The following is a 24808-nucleotide window of genomic DNA, read 5'->3' as shown; positions in this document are numbered from 1 at the left end:
TCAAAGGATGAAAGATTATTGGAGAAAAGTAGAAGAAAATTGAGAGAGAAGAAGAAGAGAGAGGGCGAAATAATGGGTAGGGGGCGAAAATAATGAGGGTTAGGGTTTAAGAGTTCTCTTATTTATAGGGTTCAATAAAATCTTTAGGTAAGTAAATAGAATATTTGGAAAGATTTTATTCTTCACAATTAATTAAAAACAAATACTATGGAGTAGAGAAGAAGAAATTAACAAAAATAATCTCTAGGGCTCAAGCATGAAAATCGAAATATATGGCTTTTAATTAGCCAAGATTTTGTTTTGTATATTTTACGGAGTAGAATAAAATATCACGGAGCAAAATAAAAATAAAAATCTCCCATTGGAGAATGGAATTAGGCGTGTAATAGCCCTTTTAAATAAGGAATGAATTTTTAATATTAACTAAAATAAGATATGAGAAGATCTCCTTGAGGTATGGCAAGATTTGCTAGAATATTTAGCATGAAAGGAAATCAATAAGGGATCAATTTAAAAATAAAATAATTCTTCCTTCCCAAACATAGGTGATTTTCGAAAATCACCTAAAAAAAAGAGGGGGCCGATTTTTCTCAATACGGAATAAAGAATAATTGGATTTTGGATTTAATTTGGATAAATATCCCAAGAATTAAATTAAATCCGGAAAAATTAGGATTTCTCTCCAATAATTTAATGGGGTTCGAAAATTTCAAAAATGAAAATGTGGTTAAAGTATTTATGGAAATATCCTAATAATCTCACTCACCCTTAAACAATTAAATCACCACATAATTTCACCTTTAATTCAAATATTCATAAGCCACGTCATATACTCAAGGAGTTTGACTTTTCAAACTCCAACTCAACCCTAGACGCGTCTCGGTCATAAGAACTTATGTAATAAATACGTTCCTCATTTAATTCGCGTCTCCTACGTCATCAATAGTATTAATTAAGAAATTTTACGGTTCTAAAATTAGGGTTTGAAAAAGTGGGGTGTTACAATTCTTCCATGAAGTAGGAACCACAAATGCAATTGTGCTCGTGGTGGAGCGATAATATGGAACGTGGGGTCCATATTATTAATATAGAAAAAAATAAGAGAGAAGTAGTGTTATAGGTCATTAAAAGGAAATATAGGTCATTTAAATGTGATTTAGTAATTTTATAAGTTCAACAAATTGTTTTTAGTATTCTTAGTTTTCGCAATAAAAATGAATCTATGCATTATATCCCCTCTATATACATAACTTATTTTTATTGTAAAAATTAAAAATATTGCATTGTATGTATGAAGTAACTATATTAAGAATTAAATCAACTGCATTCGAAGAATATGTAGTTAGATTTTAAAAAGCATACCTATTTTTGAATCTTGGGATGGGTTCTCTTCTTTGTATTGATATTTGGATTTGAGAATTATTTATATGCAAATAACTCTTTAATCTTTATAGAACTCCGATAAGATGTCCAACACAATTTATTACTCCCTCCGTCCCGCTTTAGTAGTCCCATTGACTTTTCTGCACTTGTTTTGCAAAAATGATGCTCCCTCCGTCCCCCATTAAGAGTTACATTTTTCTATTTTGGTCCGTCCCCAATTAAGAGTCACACTTCATTTTTTCCATAAATGGTAAGTAGGTCCCACATTCCACTAACTCACTTCACACACATTTTATTATAAAACCAATATAAAAAGGTGGGTCCCACATTCCACTAACTTTTTCTACCAACTTTTCTTTACATTTCTTAAAACCCGTGCCCGGTCAAACTGTGACTCCTAATCGGGGACGGAGGGAGTAATAAATAGTTAAAGTGGAGAAATAATAAAGTAAAAAAGAGAATAATATAGATAAGCCTCTTCTCTATACTATTCTCTTTTTTACTTTATTATTTCTTCACTTTAACTATTTATTATCATTTTTACAAAACGAGTGCAGAAAAGTCAATGGGACTGCTAAAGCGGGACGGAGGGAGTATTTAAAAACATAAATTAGCATCATTAATGGAATAAAAGAACGTATAACTATGTAGTGGATGTATTGCGCTAATAGAAAAAGGAGAGAATAAAATCTACGATTTCTCGGTTGCCAGCCTATTTAAAACAAAATGATTCACTTTAATCCATGTTAAAGGCCTATATAAAACATATTACTGTAATTGATTAACTTTTACAATGGATATAAAATATTCTATAACAAAAGTTGAACACTTCCAAATTCCTATTAAGAATATATATAATCTTCAAATATGCCAATCTCCACTTTTCTGCCTCTTTTTATTCATCTTAACCTGCAATTTACAACATTATAGAAGTTTAATTAAAAGTGGTAGTTAAAAAATCTCCATGCATCTATCCAAAAATTAAAACTGAAAACAATGTTCTCCAAGCATTTCTTGGTATAAGCTTTCTGTGCCGTCAAAAAAATGATTCCATTTCCTCCAGAACTGCTAATTATACTCTTTTTGTTTCATCAAAGAAGATAGTATAATCAAAATCTGATATTAGATGATGACTGATGAGCATAGTTCTTAAAATTTTGATGTAATTTCTGAAAAGAAAAATTAGTAATTCTACTTTGAATGGGCAATTATACATTCTCCATGTTTTTATCCAAAAATTATACTACTGAAAACAAAACAAAAAAATTCTTACAATCTCTCCAAAAAATTCTTCTTGATATACACTTTCTGTTTCATCCAAAAAATTCTTCCCGAACTGCCAATTCTACATTCTCTCTGCTTCAAAAAAAAAAGTTATAATAAAAATCTAATAATATATGAGCGCAATTTTGAAAAAAAAAATTATGTAATTTCTTTACGAGTGATAATAAACAACTAAATTTTGTACAACCAAAATAAATTATACTATTAATAATTGATGTATTAATTATATATTAAAATAATAAATGTAGTAAGTAGACAAGTTAAAAAGATTTATTAGCCTTTAACCTTATTTTTTATTTTTATATTTGAATTTCCTTTCTATTGTTTTTAAATTTTAAATTAAAGTATGCACTAATTATATTTATGGTTCCAAAAAAAAGTTATACACAAATCATAAATATATGACCACAATATTATGCAATTTTCATGTACTATATATGCGTTCATATATTTTAATTAAATGCATAAATAAATTTTTTTTAAAAAAATAAACTAGGTTTTGGTTATATTAGCAGTAGTATATATGTACGGTAGTAGTGGTATATTGGTGGCTCTCCTGTTCTTGTTTTATTTTTTCTATACATACACTCTATACCATTTGTTATTTTTTGTTTTATTTCATTACAATCTTCGTTTATTTGAGTAGTATTTTTAAAAATGATATATTTTGTATTATTTCAGAGTAAAAATGATTTATTCAAAATCTGAGATATTTGATATTATTTCAGAACGATGTTGGCCTGTTTTATGTTTTTTTTATTCACTTAAACATTTTGATTTTTGGTCAAGTATATCATCTATATACTTTTTTGATTTTTGGTCAAGTATATCATCTATATACCTTTTTAAAAAGTAAAATATACTACTTTTCTAAAAGAAACGTACTTCAAAGAAAAAAAGTATCTAGAAAGATAAATGATTTTTTAAACATAAAATAATGCTACAAAATGCATTAAAAAAACATAAAGTGTGATACCTTCTCCCTTGGAGAATGGTTTTTCATGAAAAGGGGGCAAATATAGTAGTTATAAAATTTTACCTCTACATTGATGGGCCCATTCATAACTCCTCTGAAAATCAAAGCCCTGTTTATGTATTCATCTCTGCTTTCTGTCAAAATAGTTTTCTACTGCTGCTGAAATTAATATATCTACTCAATATCAAATACTACTACACAAGGACAATAATTTATTTTTCTAATCTTTATACTTATCTGTTGAAATCCTGAAATTCTTAGCATTGTTTTTGTCCTCCTCATCCACCATCCATCCTGCATAAAATAAAAACTAATACAGTTTTGCTCTTAATTCGTTTTTTTTTTCAATTAAGTGGCGTTTGGTTGTCATGACTAATAATGACTATCTAGGATTAAGATGTGGGATTATTTTAGTTGGGGGAGGCTATAACTAATTATCATGAGACTATCCATCTAGGATTACGTTGTAGGGTTCAATCTTATGAACTAAACATGATACATATTTAATCATGAGATTTAATCTTGGCAACCGAACACCCATTAATTAATGAACACTCATTATTCGTGGACGGACTAAAATAAAAAAACGAGACTCCTATTCGTCGATAGAGGGAGTATATATGTTTATTTGCCTATGAAAAAATAGATTTTAATAAGAAGAATTAAATGCATTGGTTCTCTGCTACTTCTCTGCCTTTGTCTATGTGAGAATATACTGAGGAAATCTCCCTGAACAATATAGGAGTAAAGAGAAATGCTATGCTTTTTTCTTTCTTACCAGTTGTATGTTTTACTTGCTGACAATATATTCTTGAACTCTCATCTTGATTACAAATCGTGTTGATCCTCTGTTCTAATTTACACCTTACCAGTTGGATTGATAAATTGGTTATAAGTAGTTGATTAGGACCAAAGACAATCCAAGATGCTACTTCTGTTAAATTGGTTAGGTGCAAAATGTATAACTTGTACTCCGTATTTTATCTTTCACTTGTTATGTCAGCAAAACATGTAGTTTGAGTTGGTTTTAGTGGCTGATGATACTAATGAAAATTTGAGTTCTCAATTGCTACTTGATCACATTCATAGAAAAGAATTGTGAGGGAAATTACTTTTTTACTCCCTCAGTAATTTAAAAATACAAAATTCTTCCATTTTTGCTCCTTACTTTAAAAATAGATATTATCCATTTTTGGAAATTTCAACTCAACACATTAAATCTCTACATCATTTTATTTACAACTTATAACATTAATTAACTACCAGGACCCCATCAATGGCGGATCCAGGAATTAAAAATCGTGGGATCGAACGAGATAATAAATATAATATTTAAATATATATATTTTAACAAAAGTATATTACAGATGAAATATATTTATTTTAGGTTAAACACGATACTTGGTTCTTACGAGTATAATTCAAAATATTTACATCGATAAGTTTTCGTAATTTGAGATATCCAGTAATTTCTTTTTCATCATTTGAATCTTGTTTGAATTACTATCAACTATCCCACGATCTTCTAGTCGTGATTCTTGTTCAACATTACCTTGAACAACTAACAGTTATTCATCGTCTTTTTCAAGAAAATTTAATCCACCAATCTAAATGGTATGGTAATTAAAGTCAATAATACTCCTCCGTCAGCGAATATGAGTCTCGATTAACTTTTACCATAAATAGTAATAGGGTCTCGAATATGACACACACTCCACGTGTAACACATTTTTCTTCCTCACCCTCTATGCGTCTCTTCTTCTTCTATACACATTCTCAGCAACTAATTTTAGTTTCATTCTCATGCAATCTTTGTAGAAATGGTAGATTCTACAACCACACTCATTTCTCCGTTAATTCTACGCATGATTTCTCTCTAATATATATAAAACAATTGATTGTCGTTTCCTCTTTGGGGCGACGCAAGAGGCAACGGAGGGGGCGACCATAGCGGTTTTCCTGGGGGGCAAGTAAAATTTAGCCGACGGAAGGGGCGACTGCCCGCCCGGATCCGCCACTGTTTACAAGAATACTATTTGTAATTAAAAACTATAAATTAATTACAATTAATTTTTATTAATGAATTTGTACAATTTAAATGCGTCAGTTTTTAGATATAGATTTAATTCAAACATTGTAATTATACATTTTCAGTCGGTGGTTTCATAGGAGTATTTTAATGTATTAATGGCTCAAGAAATCTTACAAAAAATCACATAAATATCAATATAATAGAGTAATAGTACTCCATCCGTTTCTTCATAGTTGAGCCATTTTTTCCATTTCGGAAAGTTTCTTCATAGTTGAGTCATTTCTATATATAGTAACTTTTTCTCTCTCTTACTTTATTCTCTCTACTTTATTCCCTTTATACTCTATTCTCTCTACATTTTCTTCTCTCATACTTTTTTATCTATTTATTTAACACATCCAATATTTCTTTCTAAAACTCCGTGTCGAAAAGTTTCGCCTCAGCTATGGCAAAACGGAGGAAGTAATAATTTAAAATTAGAGCGCCTATTGTCCTATGCATTGGACGTTCAGATTTCAGAGTACTTATTCAATCATCAGAAAAAGTTAATCAACCCAATTTAATATTTCTAATTATAACAATAATAAGAATAAAAAGAGTTTTGCACATTTGAATCAAAGAGCTTCAACACCATAATAGCACTATAGCATATAAAACTTCTTCCATTTCCTCCATCTCAACGTCATCACTAAGACTGTAGCACTTAAAGGACTAAAAAATCAATATGTTGAAAATCATTGCATGCACGAGCTAAAGCATCTTCATTAAAAGGCATGACAGTCACTTTTTGAAGAGCTTTTGCATTATTAATCACACACAAAGCCAATTCTCGTTCCCGTAGAGAACCCAAATATCCCGTGATTTCCAAGTACTTTAGAGACAATTGACATACAGGTAGATGGCGTGTTTCTACCTCCTTCATTAGATTACCAGTTAAATCTTATTAAATTTGATCTCAAGACATTATCTAACATAGTCTGTTCAAGACTAATCATCTCCACTCTAAACATTTTTATTCGAGTGGCTCTATTTGAATACATAACACGATCGACCATATTTTCAAAATCTGAAAAGTAAGTTCTTCTATGTCTATGTCTAGCTATACGGTTAGGAAAATTGAGACAATTGGCATAGTAATGGAGATTGCGCCATCTAGTTGACAATATGCTAGTCAAAGTAGCTTCTTTGACGTCCAGCAAAGAGATTATATGTATCAGAATATCACACGGCAAGTTGCTAATTCTATCTTCAAGCACCATCTACAATATTTCAGATATAATAATTACTCTACACGATTAAAAAAAAAAAGAAGATATATAAATCTTCAATGAAAAAACATACCGTGTGCACACTGGGTGGACTGCGTTTCGTCATAGGTGAAAACCCTGCAGAGAAAAAACACCGATGGAAAGGTGAAAATCCAAAAGAGAGAGTAAACAAAAATACTATTAGTACGAACGGGAATTTTATCGGTAGATTGCAAACAAAAAAAAAATTCCTAATATCTCAAAGATAAAGTACTTAAAAAAACACACAGACAGAAGTAATTTTGGAGAAGAGAAGAAGATTAAGAAATCTTGGAGGCGAAAATTGCATAAATCTGTAAACCTAAATTTTGGAGTAGAATATTAGAGAAGTATGAGTTGTATCTCACGTTTAATTTATTTGTTGCCGACTTCTTTGATTTTTTCCCAAATATTTTGGTCCCAACTAATTTCCTTATATTATTAATAAAAAAGGAAAAGTTTTGATACCACGTGGTAGTTTTTATTTTTCCTATTTTTTTCTTTTGACATAATAAACTCTCATCGGTTTTTAAATTCATGTGCATATTTGTCACGATCGCACTTTCTAATAATATAAAGCACGGCCAATCGCAACTAAGGAGAGGTTAAAGAACTAAGTAAGATAAATAAACTAACAATTAATCGACCAACTAATAATCTCAAGATAATTTAGTTAATAATCTCAATACATAAACAGTAAACACAAAAAGAAATAATACTTCAACGATTAATGACCAACTAATTAAATGTCTCAATAATAAAGCGACCAAGAGAAAGAATGACAACAAAACCAACGGACTCTTCAACTGTGACAAACTCAATCTCGAGTTCGGGATAAGTTAATCTTGAATTACACTAGCGGATCCAAACTCCCAATAGAATTTGGCCAGCTGTCTTTGAATTGCACACGTAATAAAGTTCAAAAAGAGATGCAGTTTGCAAACTAATACTCTTTGATAAGTAAATACACAAGAAAACATCAACAAACCACTCTTAAAACTACAAATGACAATCAAGTTTAAAAGAGTATTAAAGACCGATACCAGAGCTTTGTTAAGGGATATCCGACATACCTGATATCCACCAACCAATTTCCATAGTTATACACACTAATTGGCATGAATATCTAGAACTGCAACATGATTTCTGATCGATTACAAATTGATTTTGAAAACATCCATGAATTCGAAAAGTTGAACAGATCAAGATTCTATCAAACTATGAACAAGAAATGAACTCACCCGGCCCAATTGCATCCGAACTCTTCATGATCCTCAGCCTCTTACATGTGCCAATAAACATCCTGTAAGCACAGTAGAGTGAAGCCATATTAAACAAATTACTAAAAGATCATATCTTTCAAAGGGGAAAACATGAAGCTTGATACAAAAAATAACCTGAGCAGTGTCTTAGGTCTCGACAATCTAACAACCAAAATCATATTTTTGGCTTCTCCGATCAATGATCAAGTACAGTATCCATGGCATGATAACCACAGCACAGGTTTTCATTCCCCTGATGGAAAAAACTATCAACCATGTTCAGCTAATCTTACTAAGCTGAACCTACCTGACCATGGTTGTAGGAAAACTCAGTAAACTAAAGGGCTAATGGTAGTTTATGACCCCAACTTTTATTTATTCTCTAAATGATGTTGACATTGCAATTTTTATCAATTATGGCACGTATCTCGGATTCAGGCGGCAAACTTTGGTAATCAACTGAAGAAGGATGTATTTATTGATCGAGACCAAAACAAAATTATAATGATAATTATTAACTATTGAAACTCTTGAACAAACAAATGAATAATTGTACTGCATATTTGTAAAATTAGAGTGAGCTTAGTTACGGTAACAACTTTGACGAATTTTAATTTATAAGCTTAGCTTCATTTAATATATGACACGTAAGGAGTAGAAGCAGTAAAAACTTCATAGTGCAAACTTCAAAAATTCATTCAAAATAACATACTAACTTAAACTATGCATCTTGTGCAATTAATTTGATGCCCGATGGTAATTAAGTCTTTAAATAATGTGCATATTTACCAGATTAAAATCATCAATGTATAAGTATTAGTCGAACTAGCATATCAATGCCAACTAAACAAATAGAAACAAGGCCATTGGATCTTACTCCCATGGAACATCACCAACAAGCATCCAGTCGCCATCATTATCCTCGTAAGTAAGAACATACTCAGATCCGTTTGGCAAGTCCTTCAATTTGCTCTCACTCATCATCTCCACCCCAGGAGCTCCATGGGAACCATACTGGCCTGCATCATACAATGGCAGTGACTTTCTTCTAGAAGAAATTAAATCATTAACTACTACTAAAGAATTGACCCTGCAGCAACATAACTCACCTATCGTAAAGCAGCTGAACATCTTCTCCAGAGCAGATGAGAGCCCCTGGTAGGGGGAGTAAGTTCTGAGCTCGACCATCCATACTCACTTTCACAAAGGACGCACCATTTGATGCCTTACCACTACCTCTTCAATGTTCTTTGAGGTAGTCGTCACTGACAGGTGGCCAGCCAACCACTTGTGCCCGGGCACGAGACAAGTATATGATCAGTCACGAAAATGAAATTACAAATTTTATCATCTTAAAGCCAAATTATGCATTACTCCCTTTCCTAGCATCTGTTAGGCAGCTAGTGAACAGCTGTGACTTGACACTAAAGACCATTAGAGACGAATCCGTAATTGCTAATGACTATAACTTACTTGGTAGCAGGGGCACTAGCATCGTTATAGCAGCTAAATGTCCTGGACGGCTTGGAGCATGAGGCATCTCTAGCACAGCAGCTTTGTAAACTGCGTCTTTCACTTTAGTTTGTTGGGGTGCAGAGACTTCATAGTTGAGCCATTTTTCCATTTCGGAAAGTTTCTTCATAGTTGAGTCATTTCTATATATAATAACTTTTTTCTCTCTCTTACTTTATTCACTTTATACTCTATTCTCTCTACATTTTCTTCTTTCTTACTTTTTTATCTATTTATTTAACACATCCAATATTTCTTTCTAAAACTCCGTTCCGAAAAGTTTCGCCTCAGCTATGGCAAAACGGAGGAAGTAATAATTTTAAATTAGAGCGCCTATCGTCCTATGCATTGGACGTTCAGATTTCAGAGTACTTATTCAATAATCAGAAAAAGTTAATCAACCCAATTTAATATTTCTAATTATAACAATAATAAGAATAAAAAGAGTTTTGCACATTTGAATCAAAGAGCTTCAAAACCATAATAGCACTATAGCATATAAAACTTCTTCCATTTCCTCCATCTCAACGTCATCACTAAGACTGTAGCACTTAAAGGACTAAAAAATCAATATGTTGAAAATCATGGCATGCACGAGCTAAAGCATCTTCGTTAAAAGGCATGACAGTCACTTTTTTAAGAGCTTTTGCATTATTAATCACACACAAAGCCAATTCTCGTTCCCGTAGAGAACCCAAATATCCCGTGATTTCCAAGTACTTTAGAGACAATTGACATTCAGGTAGATGGCGTGTTTCTACCTCCTTCATTAGATTACCAGTTAAATGTCGAAACTGCAACACAAATCATAAAATTTCATCAAATGATGTAATGGCTGCATCCAAATAACAAATCACAACTACCTTCATCACAAGTTTTTCTAATGAACCACATGATTCAGCCAAACGGCACAGATAGCACAAATGGCGGAATAAAGGCCCTTCAACACTACCAAACCTCATATCAATAACCAACTCTAGATGTTTTATATTCACAAGATCAATCCAGCTCATCTGAGAATACGACTGCAAATTAAAATGACATACATTAGTATTTGTTATATACGTAAGTAAAAAGAAATTAAAGATAAATTATTACTACCTGATAAGTATAATAATCCATGTATGAAACTGTAAGTAAAAAGAAATTAAAGATAAATTATTACTACCTGATAAGTATCATAATCTATATATGAAATTGAGAGGCGCATTAGTTGGAGTTGATCGCGTATACTAGATGATATCCTAGAAAGTAGCTCGGCAAGCATGACTTTATAGTCACTTTCTCCAAAATCGAGTTTAGTAAGCTTTAGAACGTTACTAAGTCGGACAACACATTTGTAGAACAATTAATGCAACTTCAAAGAAACGAGGCTTATTGCATCGCAAATCACAATGGATCTAAGTTGAATAATGTCTGAAAACTTCACAAACTTCAATTTTGAGTGGCCAACAATTGAAACATCACTCAACTCCCTGCATGATTCAATTTCTAAACATTGAAGAGCAGAGCAATTGGAGACCAAAAATTCAAAGTCTTGACTCGTCAATTTAATGTCACATAGATACAAATCTTGAAGGCAGTCTAGACCATTCGTATTTGGAAGTCTAAGAAATGGACCCGTGGTGTGACGTTGTTTGACACCAGCTAAATGAATTGACTCGGCTTTCTTAGTTATGGCAAACTCGAAGAAACTCTCATAATAGCTGCCTTGGTCACCATACACATACCTTTCCCATTTTTTCAGCCCTCTTATTAAATTTGATCTCAAGACATTATCTAACATAGTCTGTTCACGACTAATCATGTCCATGTGAAGTAAAAAGTGATGTTGTTGGAGGTAGCAGAGAGCTGAGATGCTGGAATCTTGGCATATTTTTTTTCTTTACAATCTGTATAAACATAATATATTTTTGGTATGTGAAGATTAGGTGTAAAACATAATTATTTTTTTGAAAAGCTCGATTCTTTAAGGGTTTTAGAGTTGAAAATTGGATAGAAAGTTTGATTTTTGATTTAGTTTTCAAAAAAATATGTTGTTGTTTGAAGAATCTTTTGTTGGTTTTATGACCAATATATATATGACTAGTCTATTGTGTATTTTATTCTTATTAGCAACAAGCAACAGGAGCATAGGTATCAAAGAGAATACTAGTTTCTTTTATGCTTACTATTAATATGATCTTTGGGTATTCAATCAAGACAAGAGAATACTAGTTTCTTTTATGCCAAAACAAATCTAAAGTATCAACGACATTTTAACTATATTTGGAATTTTTTTATCATGGAAATTTAAAAACACTGCACCAAATGAAAATTTAGTCACGGGGTTCAAATCCTGCACTGTAGTCATGCCCACAAAGAAGATGCATCCATAGTAAATATTTTTGATCAACCAACTTGAACAAATACTAATTAATAGTAGAGCTAACTCTTAATGCAACTAAATTGTGTGCAAATATGTTTCAAATTTATTTGACCCAGTTGGCATATGGGAGAAATTTCAAAATACCACTAATTCAGAGTTAAAAAAGAGACCTAGTATGAAATTGATGTAAGTAACATCAAACAATCTTACGAATATAGATACTTTTATATTGTTAAATAAGCCGATTTTACATTTTTCATCAAAAAACAAAAAAAAGAAAGTGATTCCTCTTTTCACCTTAACACTAACCAAATTCCTTGAAATAGTTTGACATAAATATCGCCCACATAAATCAAAGTTCTATAATTTTAGAGTAAAGGCCAAAATTGGTCCTAAACATATGGTCATTTTACCATTTTGGTCCTAAACTTTATCTTTTGGATTTTTGGTCCTGCACATATGGAAATTTGATCATTTTGGTCCTCCGTCAATAGTTCCGTTAAAAACTAACGGTCAACCCGATTTTGACCAAATTAAACACTTAATTCTAATTTCTAATTCACTAATTAATCTCCTAATTATTTTAACAAATATACATTTAAAATCTGCAAATTCCTGCTGAAGAATTGTATCGGTAAAAGTTTCTGTATATTATTTCTTGATGATTTTACACTATACACAATGTACCAATATATAGTGCTAAGGATTCCTATACATGGTAAAACATAATTACATTGATTGCAATCTTCTATCTTTGGTAAGACTTGATTCTCAAGTACCTCCCGCAATCTTCTCCAACACTCCCCCTCAAGTTAAGCGACGGGGTTTCCGATGCTCAACCTGCACAAAACTTCTCGAAATAGCTTCGAGTTCACCGCTTTTGTAAGGATATATGCCAGCTGATCTTCAGGTTTGACATACGGCATCTCTACTATCTTTGCCTCAATATTCACCTTTATGAAGTGTCTATCCACTTCAACATTTCGAAATGCTGATAGCTGCCTTGTTGTCACAAAATAACTTGCACGTCTGAGATGAGTGCAAGCCTAATTCTCGCAAAAGCTTCCTTAGCCATAGTAGTTCAGTCAGTCCACTCTTAATCCCACGAAATTCTGCCTCTACACTAGATAGCGCTACCACTTTTTGTTTCTTGCTTCTCCACGTCACAATATTCCCTCCAACAAAGCTAAAGTAGCCCGCAGTTGATTTTCTGTCATTCGGATTACCTGCCCAATCTGCATAAGTAAATCCGTGTATTTCCAAGTGCCCATGTTTCTCAATCAGGAGTCCATGTTCTGATGTTCCCTTCAAGTATCGGACAATCCTTATAGCTGCTTCCCAGTGTTTCTCTTGCGGTGCATGCATAAACTGACTTACTATCCCCACCGCATAGGCAATGTCTGGCCTAGTGTGAGATAAATAAATCAATTTTCCAACCAGCCTTTGATATCTCCCCTTGTCCGCCAGTCTGGCCTCCTTTCTCATCTGTAGTCCATGATTTTGGACCATCGGAGTATCTGTAGGCTTACAGTCCAACATCCCAACTTCTGCCAAGAGGTCGAGTATGTACTTTCTCTGATTTATGAAAATTCCTTTTTCGATCTCAGCACTTCTATTCCCAAGAAGTACTTAAGGAGTCCCAGATCCTTCATCTTGAATTCGGTGAACAAATTTCTCCTTAGCTCGGTCATCTCCTCTATATCGTCTCCGGTGATAATCATGTCAAACAGGCATGTGATTTTACCTACTTTCTTCTTGATGAACAATGTGTGGCCAAGAATTCTCTGTTTGTATCCATACTTCTTCATCACCTCCGTGAACCTTCCAAACCAGGCCCTTGGAGATTGCTTAAGTCCGTACAATGTCTTTTTCAATTGGCACACCTCCCCAACCTGGAATTCATTGGTAAAACCAGGTGGAGGCTCCATGAACACTGGTTTTGGTAGCTCCTCATCAAGAAGGCATTGGTCACATCGAACTGATGAAGCGGCCAATCCTTGTTAGCAGCAATCGAGAAAAGCACTCTCACAGTATTAATCTTCGCCACAGGTGAAAAAGTCTCATCATAGTCAATACCATAGGTCTGAGTGTATCCTTTAGCCACGAGTCTGGCTTTGTACCTTTCTATCGTACCGTCCGGCCTTCTCTTTATAGTGAACACCCATCTGCACCCAACTGTCTTTACTCCTTCAGGCAACTTGCCTTTCACCCACGTGTTGTTCCTCATTAGTGCTCTCATTTCCGTGATCATAACATCCCTCCAATGCTTGTGTTTCATTGCTTCCTCCGCCGATTGTGGAATTTATTCTTCTTCGTACAGTTTGGCTTCAAAGGCTCGTGCCATTTTAGCCAAATTCCCTTGCACGAAGTTTGCTACTGCATAACGGCTCTTTTTTCCAATCTTTTCGGGAGAATACCTCTTCGGTGGGATTCCTCTTGTCGTTCGATGAGGAAGAATGTACCTCCCAGTGTCACTATCCACCGTGTTATCTGCTTCTAGAGACTCTGTATTCAAAGGGTCAGGAGAAACTGTATTTTCACTGGGACTTGGTTTAGGAATTACCTCGGATATCATTGGAAGAGGATCTGTAGGTCGCGGATAAGATGACTGTTGCGGTGAGACTTGCTCGACAGCAATGACCACTGGTTCTGTTAGATCCTCAATCGAAGAGTTTGGAAGTGGCACAATCCAACTTAGGCAGTCCGACGAACTACCTGGTTCACTCTCCCCCTGACTACTAAGGTTGGTATGGTAGAAGAACTCGGTTTCTAGGAAGTTACAGTTCATGGTGGTGGTGATTTTTTTAGTGTTAGGGTCAAAACATCGGTATCCTTTCTGGTTTATCCCATACCCAAGGAAGACACACTTGGTTGCACAGGGTGACAATTTGGTTCTCTCGTGTTTTGGGATATGGACATAGACAGTGCAGCCGAAGACTTTTGGGGAAAGGTTTAGGTGTTGAGAAATTTTGGTCTTTGTGGATAGGATATCAAGTGGAGTTTTTTTGTTGAGAATTTTTGTGGGAAGTCGGTTCATGAGATAGACAGATGTGGCTACGGCTTCGGGCCAAAAGTGTTTTGGTACTTTGGATTTGATCAATAAGGCTCTAGTGATCTCGAGGATTGTTCTATTCTTCCTTTCGGCTACCCCATTTTGTTCTGGTGTGTAGGCACAAGATGTTTGGTGGATCATTCCCTTGTCTTTACAAAACTGGGTCATCGAACTGTTAACGAATTCTCTCCCATTGTCTGACCTAAGGGTTTTTATGGTAGTGTTGAATTGGGTTTGTATCATTTTATAGAAAAGGATAAATTTTTTGACAACTTCAGATTTATGTTTCAAAAAATATATCCAGGTCATTCTAGTACAATCATCCACAAATATCACAAAATAACGAAAACTGCCCCCACCAGTAATTGGTGCAGGACCCCACACATCAGAATGTATCAAGGAAAAAATGGAATTCATACGAGTGTTTGTAGGTTTAAAAGACTGTCTATGGCTCTTGGCCAAAACACATGTTTCACATGAAAAATCAGCAGGAATTGAAATGTTTGGAAAAAGAAGTTTAAAGTAACAAGGAGAAGGGTGTCCAGTCTTCGGTGCCACAGCCAAATTTCTTGTTTTGTGGTTCCGTGAGCCAGCATCGCATTGCCATGTTGAGCTATCTCATCCACATAGTAAAGTCCTTGCTTCTCAGTGCCACGCCCAAGAATCTTCTTCGTCTGAATATCCTGTAATACACAAAAAGTGGGATGCATTAGAAGCGTACAATTCAGATCTCTAGTCACATGACTAATAGACATCAATCTCTGAGATAATGTAGGAACGTGTAAACAGTTTGACAAACGGAGAGTAAGAGATATATCAATGGTTCTTGTCCCAACAACAATAATCAATTCTCCATTTGCAGTTTTAATATATGTATCAGTAACTGTATCATAGCTACTAAAATCATCTCTATCCGGGGTCATAGTGTCTGTGGCTCCACAATAAAAAATCCACCCTTTAGTTCTCGTTCTATCATCATTATAGACATGAAATGCAATGGAAACATTTTCTAGTGGTGCAAAAGAATTTTTTGACACAAAACTACAAATATTTGGGCCTGTATGAGTTTTAATAAGAGTCTGGGGGGGAATTTGATACATCACAGAATCTGGGGGTCTTAGTTTAATAAGATGGGGTGTATTTTGAGATAAATGTTTTCCATGGGGGTTAAAACGAAAATTATGGAAATAGCTAGGGTTTGGATTAAAACCAAACCCGTTACCTCCATTCCCGGCGCCATTTCTCAACTCCTCCGCCCTCTCGGCGAAATTGCTGACCCCCGCACGCCGCCGCCGCTGGTTGAAGCTCCCGGCGGTTTCCCTTGGTCAGCCATCGCCGATTCTTTATTTCCGGCAGTGAATTGCCCCTGTTGCCCGCTGGCGGCGACCGCCAACTTCGCCTGAGCCTCTCGCGCCTTCTGTTTCTTCTCCCACCACTCTGGATATCCGATTAAGAGGAAGCACTCCTCCCGGGTATGTCTCAGTTTCCCGCAATGTGAGCAGATCAGTCGGGACTTATCCGGCTTGCTTCCCGGTCGGTTGGTGGTCGTGGTGGGTCGTGGCGGTCCGCGAGAGGTAGGGCGATGGCTCTGGGCGGTGAGACCGTACCCGATTCCTCGTCCGACTGTCGAATCAGCTCCTCCGCCGTCGGCATCTCCTGTGGATTGAGGGGTTGTATTGATGCTCCTCTGGGCTGCTTCTCGCTTTACCCAGCCGTAGGCTTCTTCAAGGGATGTATTTGATTCATCTTTGAGGATGTCTCTCCTAATTGAGTCATATTCTTGATTCAGTCCGGTTAAGAATTTGATCAATCGCTTGCTGTTGGAGATTTCACGAAACTGGTCGACGCCTTTGTCATAGCACGTGATTGGTTGCTTCTGGCAGCGATCAGTATTGATCCACAGCCCATTTATTTTCCGGTAGTATGTCTCCAGATCGAGATTTCCTTGTCTAATGTTGATTGTCTTCTCTTCCAGGTCATAGATGAGATACGGATCTGCCTTGCTTTCATAAGTTACCCTGAGGCTATCCTATAACGCCTTCGAGGTTAGGTGATGTGCAAAGTCGCCGATAATATCGTCTTCGATATTGTCAACGATCCATGAAAAAATGACCAGATCGTCTTCCTCCCAGTTGTCGTACCCCTTGCTTCCGGGTTCAGGAGGGTCCTTCCTGATGTACGAGTAGGCCCCTCGGCCTCCTATCTTCACTTTCATCAATCGTGACCAGATTTGGTAATTCTTTCCATTCAGTTTGAACGGAACGGTGATGTTCTTGCTGTTCCTCAATTTTGTTGGTGTTTTCTGATCGGTTTTTGTATCTTCCTCGGTGTCTGACATTTTTGTGATGTAGGATTTGATTTCTTTGGTTGGTTTTGGCTATGGGTCGAGAATTTGGTATGTTGTGGCTATGATTATATTGTTCTGAGCCAAGATTGAACCTGCTCTGAGGTCATGAAGAATTGTACCGGTAAAGTTATTTCTTGATGATTTTACACTACACACAATGTACCAATATATAGTGCTAAGGATTCCTATACATGGTAAACCTAATTAACATAATTACATTGATTGCAATCTTCTATCTTTGGTAAGACTTGATTCTCAAGTATCTCCCGCAATCTTCTCCAACACCTGCAATTATAGATCCCCCTCAACGACAAATCACCACAGTTATGCAACTCCATCTCCTGCAACAACTCACATTCCTTAGCCAAGCAATTTAACCCTTCTTCACTAACATTCATCAACGCTACTCTCCTCAAATTCTTGCACCCTTCAGCTAATATCGCCACCCCTCCATCGATAGCCTTCGACTCAACAACATCCCTCTTCCTAACGAACAACCCTTCTTCACCATTTTCCAACATCCCCGAACTCAGACGAACCTCAATCAATTTATTACTTAACAAAATACCAGAATTTCTAGCAGAATTAACACAAGCTGGAACTAAATTAACATCTTCTAAATTAGGAAAGCGAAAGCTCATTCTACCTGACTCCAAAAACTCCCAACGTGCTGTTTCCTGTCACGAATTTTACCCAACACCTTCAGCAGCAGCTCATCCGAGAGAAAAGCGGTGCAGTCGGTGGCGGCAGGAAGATGGTTAGGTTTGACGAATCGGAATTAGGAGATTTGTTAAAATAATTAGGAGATTAATTAGTGAATTAAAAATCAGAATTAAGAGTTTAATTTGGTCAAAATCGGGTTGACCGTTAGTTTTTAACGGAACTATTGACGAAGGACCAAAAAGATCAAATGTCCATATATGCTGGACCAAAAAATTCAAAAGATAAAGTTTAGGACCAAAAAGGTAAAATGACCATATGTTCAGGACCAATTTTGGTTTATACTCATAATTTTACGTTATATACAAGAATATATAATGAACTATAAAAAGCCCATCACATTGAAATATTCCTATTTGGGTAGGATTGTAAGTTAGCCCATAAAAGCCCACATTTTCTCTTTCTTTTCCCTATATAATGGACAATTCTATTTTTGTAAGCAATAACTTATTAAACCATCACCAATTATGTTTTACACCTAATCTTCACATACCAAAATCCTACGTTTGTTTTAATAAATTAGGAAAAGTTAATAGAAAAACTGGGATATTGATTCCTTAGCTTAAAGCTGTTATTCTTTTTCCAACTGTTATTCTTTTTCCATGATTCGAGGATTTTAAAAGTTAAGGAAAAAATATACGTTGTTAGGTATAGATCAGCCGAAGGCTTGAAATAGTCCAAGTATATCTACAACAAATCCTGAGGAGATCAACCCTCAGATTATAGATTTGATAAAAAAAACACTAAGCTATAGCCGCAATCACAATTATCTAACCTGAAACACTAAGAAAACGGTTAGTAATTTCAACAACAATAGAAAGCGGTATAACAACAAAACAGAATCAAAAGATTGAGTAGAAAACAATGTTTTGATGTGGCTCAAGTTGTACCACGTACAACTACACAGATCTATATATCCGGCCCTCAATTATCCAGCCATCTCCGATTTGCACCAAGGGAGAACACAGATCGACCGCAGTCAATCAAGACAAGTCACACCGGAACCCTAGATCCACCACCGCACATCCAACACTCAACCAAACCGATTCACACCAGAACTCAACTCTCAGAGGAGCCTCTTCAACCCAGAAACCTACCACCAGTCCAAGAAACAAGACTAGAAACCAGAGGTTTCCACAAGCAGCCTAACACCAGCTCACACCTTACACTTACACTAGAGATGAAGGAAGAGATGAGAACTCCCGGGCCCAATATCCACTTACACTAGAGCCTTCTTCTTTTGATCTTGCTAATTTCCCTAGTATTTATAGGGAAATAGGTGTCTTGTAAATTACACCAATAAATGATAATTGGAAACATACAACACTAGGGACTCTACACTTATTCAATGATCTAGGAACTCTCCATGATTAATTTGGGCAGCCATCTTCCTCTTTCCAACACTCCCCCTCAAGTTGAGAAACGGTATTGCCAATACTCAACTTGTCAAGAAATTCTTTGAAGACTTTCGGACACAAAGCCTTAGTTAATATGTCTGCGAGTTGTTCCTCAGATCGAACGAATGGAAATTCAATGATGCCACTTTCGAGTTTTTCTTTGATGAAGTGACGATCAACTTCGACATGTTTCGTTCTGTCATGTTGTACAGGATTCTCTGAAATGCTGATCGCCGCTTTGTTGTCACAAAAAAGTTGACTTTTCCGTGTTGGTGGAAAGCCAATTTCAGTTAATAATCTTCTAAGCCAAAGTATCTCCATAAGGCCACTCCTAATCCCCCGAAATTCGGCTTCCGCGCTTGATAGTGCCACGACTTTCTGCTTCTTGCTCCTCCAAGTGACTAAGTTACCTCCAACAAAGGTAAAATACCCTCCAGTGGATTTTTTATCAATTGGATTACTAGCCCAATCTGCATCGGTGTATCCATCGATTTCCAGATCTTCCCTCTTTTCTAAGAAAACCCCATAACTAGTTGTTCCTTTCAAATACCTCACAATTCTCATGACCGCATTCATATGATCCTCCTGAGGCTGATGCATGAATTGACTGACAACTCCAACTGCATATGTGATGTCTGGCCGAGTATGAGAAAGATAGATAAGCTTCCCTACTAACCCGTTGGTATCTTTCACGATCTGTAGACTTGGCTCCATCCACAATTTTCAATCCATGGTTGGGTACCATTGGAGTTTCAGCAGGTTTGCATTCCAGTAGGCCCGTTTCGGCTAACATGTCAAGGACATACTTTCTCTGTCTTAGGAATATCCCGTGTTTGGATCTTAACACTTCAATTCCTAAAAAGTATTTCAACGCTCCCAAGTCCTTCATTTCAAACTCTTTGAACAAGTTTTCCTTCATATTTTGGATCTCTTCGGCATCGTCTCCTGTTATGATCATATCATCAACATATATAATCAGACATGTCATTTTGTCGTTCCTGTTCTTCAGAAATAGCGTGTGATCTGAATGGCTTTGTTTGAAGCCATGTTTGAACATTGCCTGACAGAATCTCCCAAACCACACTCTGGGGGACTACTTTAACCCATAAAGGGTTTTTTTCAATCTGCACACCTGCCCTTTTCCAAACTCTGCATAGAATCCTGGGGGAACTTCCATGTAGACTTCTTTGTTTTTCTCCAATTCTCCATGAAGGAATGCATTTGTAACATCGAACTGATATAATGGCCATTCTTTACATGCAACTACAGATAGAAGAGTTCTCACTGTATTTAGTTTGGCCACGGGTGAGAAAGTCTCTTCATAGTCTACTCCATACACCTGAGTATATCCTTTAGCAACCAATCTTGCCTTGTATCTCTCGATTGAACCATCTGCTCGTCGTTTTATGGTGAAGATCCATCGACATCCAACTGGCTTCTTTCCCGGAGGTAGAGAACACTTCTCCCATGTTTCATTTTTTATCAAGGCATCAATTTCTCTCTTCATGGCTTCCTTCCAGTGTTTGTGCTTTATTGCTTCCTCGAAGGACTGCGGAATTTCTTCCTCTTCATAAAGTGCAGCTTCGAATGCCCTAGCCATTTCAGTGAGATGACCTTGAGTAAGATTTGCCACAGAGTATTTAGATTTCCGACCCTTCCAATCTGGTGAGTATCTTCGGGGAGGAATGCCCCGTGTGGTTCTATGGGGCAGTCTGTCGTGCCTTGTCACTTGTTCTGGCACTGATTCATCGGTATTACTTGTGGTTTCCCTGTCACTGTTAGTATTTTCAGGTAGAGGACCATTATTGGGATCAAGAGTATTTACCTCAGGATTTAAAGACTGGTCGGATAGTGATAGGCTAGTTTTCGTCACTTGGATTTGATCACTTTTCGTACTTATTAGTTGGATATTTGCATGATAAGATGCTATTTTGGCAGGGAATTGAGCTTATGGATCGGAGGCATTGTAGGAAGGCATTTGTAGTGGAGTGATGCAAAAAGGAGGCAAAAAGTGCAAGAATTTGAAGAAAATCAGAAAAATGGCAAACTGCCCAAGCTGTCAGCTTGGCCAAGCTGGACCCGACGGGAAAATGCATGAAGCCACTTGAGCACAATTACAAGACTGCTTCCTTTTGCAACACGTGTCCACCTCCGTCTAAGGCATGGGAAAATGGAAATATCTTTTGTTAAATGAGAGAGATGTAAAAAAATACTTAACTTAGCTTGGGACCAACTACCAAGACATTCCACTTTATCACTTTAGTTAGTTTAGTTTTAGCTTTCTCTCTCTAGGAAACTTTTCTCTCTTCCTTAAGAAGAGAGATTTCAACTTCAAGGCTGCCAAGATCTTTAATTCACCATGGGTTGAAGTAGTAGTAATTTAGTAGTAGTGTTTGCTTTCTCTAGTTAGCTTGTTCTTAACTTTATAGTACTTTTGCTCCTTTCTAAATCTTAGTTGTTGTTGTTGTTGGACTTGTTTTAAAGGCTCATTTCAAGTAGTAATTGCTCTTAGTGTTTATGTATTGAATGTGTTTTGAAGTTTAGTTCTTGTTTGATTTCCGGTTTACTTGTTGTTTAGTTCTAGTGTTGGTTATGTTCTTGTTTAGTTAAAACCTTTTTCAAGCTTTTAAAATCAGTTTCTCTTCACCATGTTTAAGTGTTCTTGAAGCTTCTTTCTATCATGTTTAAGTGCTTTAATTTTCAGCTTTTCATTTGGTGTTTTCAATGCATGTTTAGGTAGTTTAATTGATGATCTTGTGTTTCTCTTGCCTTTTTAATCATGTAGCAGCCATCTACTCTCTTTCTCCTCCATAATTTCGTGCCTTTTAGTATAGGAGTAGAAGAGAAATCAGCTTTTAGGAGTTAAGTTAGAGATCCATTAGGTGAAACCTTTTACCCACTAGTTTTAACCATTGGACAATAGCCTTAAGGGAACACAAGTACAATCACCTTTCACCTTTTAGCTCTCCCATCTAATATGTCTTTTAGGATCAGATTTATAATTCTCTTTTCTGCTTTAAGTCACATTAGTTAGGGAATTAAAGTTCACCTTTTGAACATGTCACTTTCCTAGTTTTCTAGCTTTCCTTTAGGAGTTCCTTTTAGTTTATTCTTCCTTAGTCTTTTAACTTAGTTCCTTTTGCTTTCTGAACTTAGGATGCTCATGCAAGTTGCTGCTCTCTTTTCATTTCCGAAATGTTCTTATTTTCGCCACTGCTAAGTTGCCCAGTTTACCAACTTGCCCAGTCTGCGTTCCAGTTTATATGTTTTCTTCTAATTGCATTTTATTTGCATGTTTAGTTCCCAATCTTAGCTTAAGTGTTATTTATATTTCGTAGTTCAGTTCCCACCCCCAATTTAAAGTGTGGCGGCATCGCCAAAACCTTTCTAAGTGTGGAAATACATAACGGATGCTACCGTTCCTCGTGGGTTCGACACCCTAACTTACCATATGCTAAGTAATAGTATTTTGGAAAGTGGGAACTTATAAATCTTGTTGAATAGGAAGGGACACGTGCAAACGACACGCGTGCAAAATCCCGACCTCTCAGATAGCTCAGCAGTGTCATGAAACAGCATGTTCTGTACTTGGAGATTTGACTGCGCGGTGGTATTGCTAACTTCCTCTGTTGGACTGATATTTGTGACAGGATTTTGGTCGGGCTGTTGGGTTTGGTTCTTCTCTTCCTCCCCCTGAATGGTTTCTCCCCAAAGAGGTAGCCAATTTAGTGTGTCACTCATTGAGTTCACTAACTCACCACTCTCCCCCTGACCACTAGATTGGCTATAGAAGTATTCGCTTTCAACAAAGTCGCAGTTCATAGTTGTGTACATACGATCTGTCGAAGGGTCATAGCACCGATAACCTTTCTGGTCTTATTCATAACCCAAGAAGACACATTTAACTGCACAAGGCGAGAATTTATCACGGTAATGTTTGGGAATATGGACAAACACGGTACATCCGAAAATTTTGGGGTCGAGATGAAGGGAGGATGGCACCAAGTTATGGGAATAGAAGATATCAAGAGGGGTTTTGAAGTTAAGAATCCCTGTGGGTAGACGGTTTAAGAGATAGACAGCAGTTGCGATAGCTTCCGGCCAAAAAGATTTCGGGATGTTTGATTCAATGAGGAGGGCACGGGTAATTTCTAAGATATATCGATTTTTCCGCTCAGCTACCCCATTTTGTTCTGGTGTATATGCACACGAAGTTTGGTGGACAAGGCCTTTTTCAGTGAAGAAAGATGTCATCCTAGAATTCACGTATTCCCCTCCATTATCAGATCTAAGGACTTGAATTTTGGAGTTATATTGGGTTTGAACAAGACGATAGAACTCGGTGAATTTCTCAAAAACTTCTGATTTTGTTTTTAAAAAATAAATCCAAGTCATACGAGAAAAGTCATCAATAAACAACAAAAAATATCGAAACCCTTGTCCTCCAGTTATCGGAGCAGGACCCCACACATCAGAGTGAACTAAAGCAAAAGGAGACGTTTCTCTAGTGTTGTTTATTTTGAAAGAATGTCTATGGCTCTTTGACAAAACACAAGTTTCGCAATTCAAAACATGCTTGGAAGAAACTAACTCAGGAAAAAGTAGGCGAAGATATCCTATAGAAGGGTGTCCTAACCGGCGATGCAAGAGCCAAATCTGTCTGTCTGTCAGTCTGTGAGTTAGCATCACAGTACTCTGTTGGGCTATCTTATCCACGTAGTACAATCCATGCCGTTCAGTGCCACGCCCAACTATCGTTCCCGTCTTGATATCCTGTAACATGCAAAAATGAGGTTGCATTAGCAATTTGCAGTTGAGATCCTTTGTGACATGACTCACCGACAAAAGTTTGTGGGACAATGACGGAACATAAAGACAGTTGGAGAGTTGAAGGGTTGGTGAGATAGTGATAGTGCCCGCCCCCTGTACTTGTGCTAAATCCCCACTGGCGGTTTGGACGAATTGTTTTGTGGAACGGGAAATTTCGAGGAAATCCGATGCATCAAATGACATGGTATCGGTTGCCCCACAATCAAAAATCTAGTGGTGGTCTTTAGGTCCTATGGCTAACGAAGATGAGTATGCGAGGGCTTGAAAAGTGTTTGAACAGGTAATAGAGGGCTAGAATTCAAAATTTTGGGGTTTATTTTCAAAAATTTTGAGACTTGAGGGTGTTATTTCGGTATTTT

The 24808-nt window shown here is 36.3% G+C and overlaps 1 protein-coding gene and 1 pseudogene across 1 annotated transcript; one reads left to right on the top strand and one right to left on the bottom strand.

Annotated features, from left to right (window-relative positions):
* Positions 1-3863: 3863 nt before the first annotated feature.
* Positions 3864-9492, bottom strand: LOC148932932 (auxin-responsive protein IAA8-like). The gene is made up of 4 exons (XM_089065291.1): positions 9333-9492; positions 9101-9242; positions 8203-8264; positions 3864-3937 (listed from the first exon to the last, which is right to left on the bottom strand). The coding sequence occupies exons 1-4, from the start codon at positions 9409-9411 to the stop codon at positions 3864-3866; spliced, it is 357 nt and encodes a 118-aa protein (XP_088921417.1). The 5' UTR covers positions 9412-9492.
* Positions 9493-19094: 9602 nt separating this feature from the next.
* On the top strand, positions 19095-20294 carry LOC148932931 (uncharacterized; annotated as a pseudogene).
* The last annotated feature ends 4514 nt before the right edge of the window (positions 20295-24808 follow it).

This window comes from Salvia hispanica, chromosome 2 (assembly GCF_029641045.1).
Source record: "Salvia hispanica isolate PSC_SH4W2 chromosome 2, Shi_PSC_v1, whole genome shotgun sequence".
Lineage (NCBI taxonomy): Eukaryota > Viridiplantae > Streptophyta > Magnoliopsida > Lamiales > Lamiaceae > Salvia > Salvia hispanica.
The sequence above is the reverse complement of the archived record's forward strand: the minus strand, read 5'-3'. Positions and strand labels throughout refer to the sequence as shown.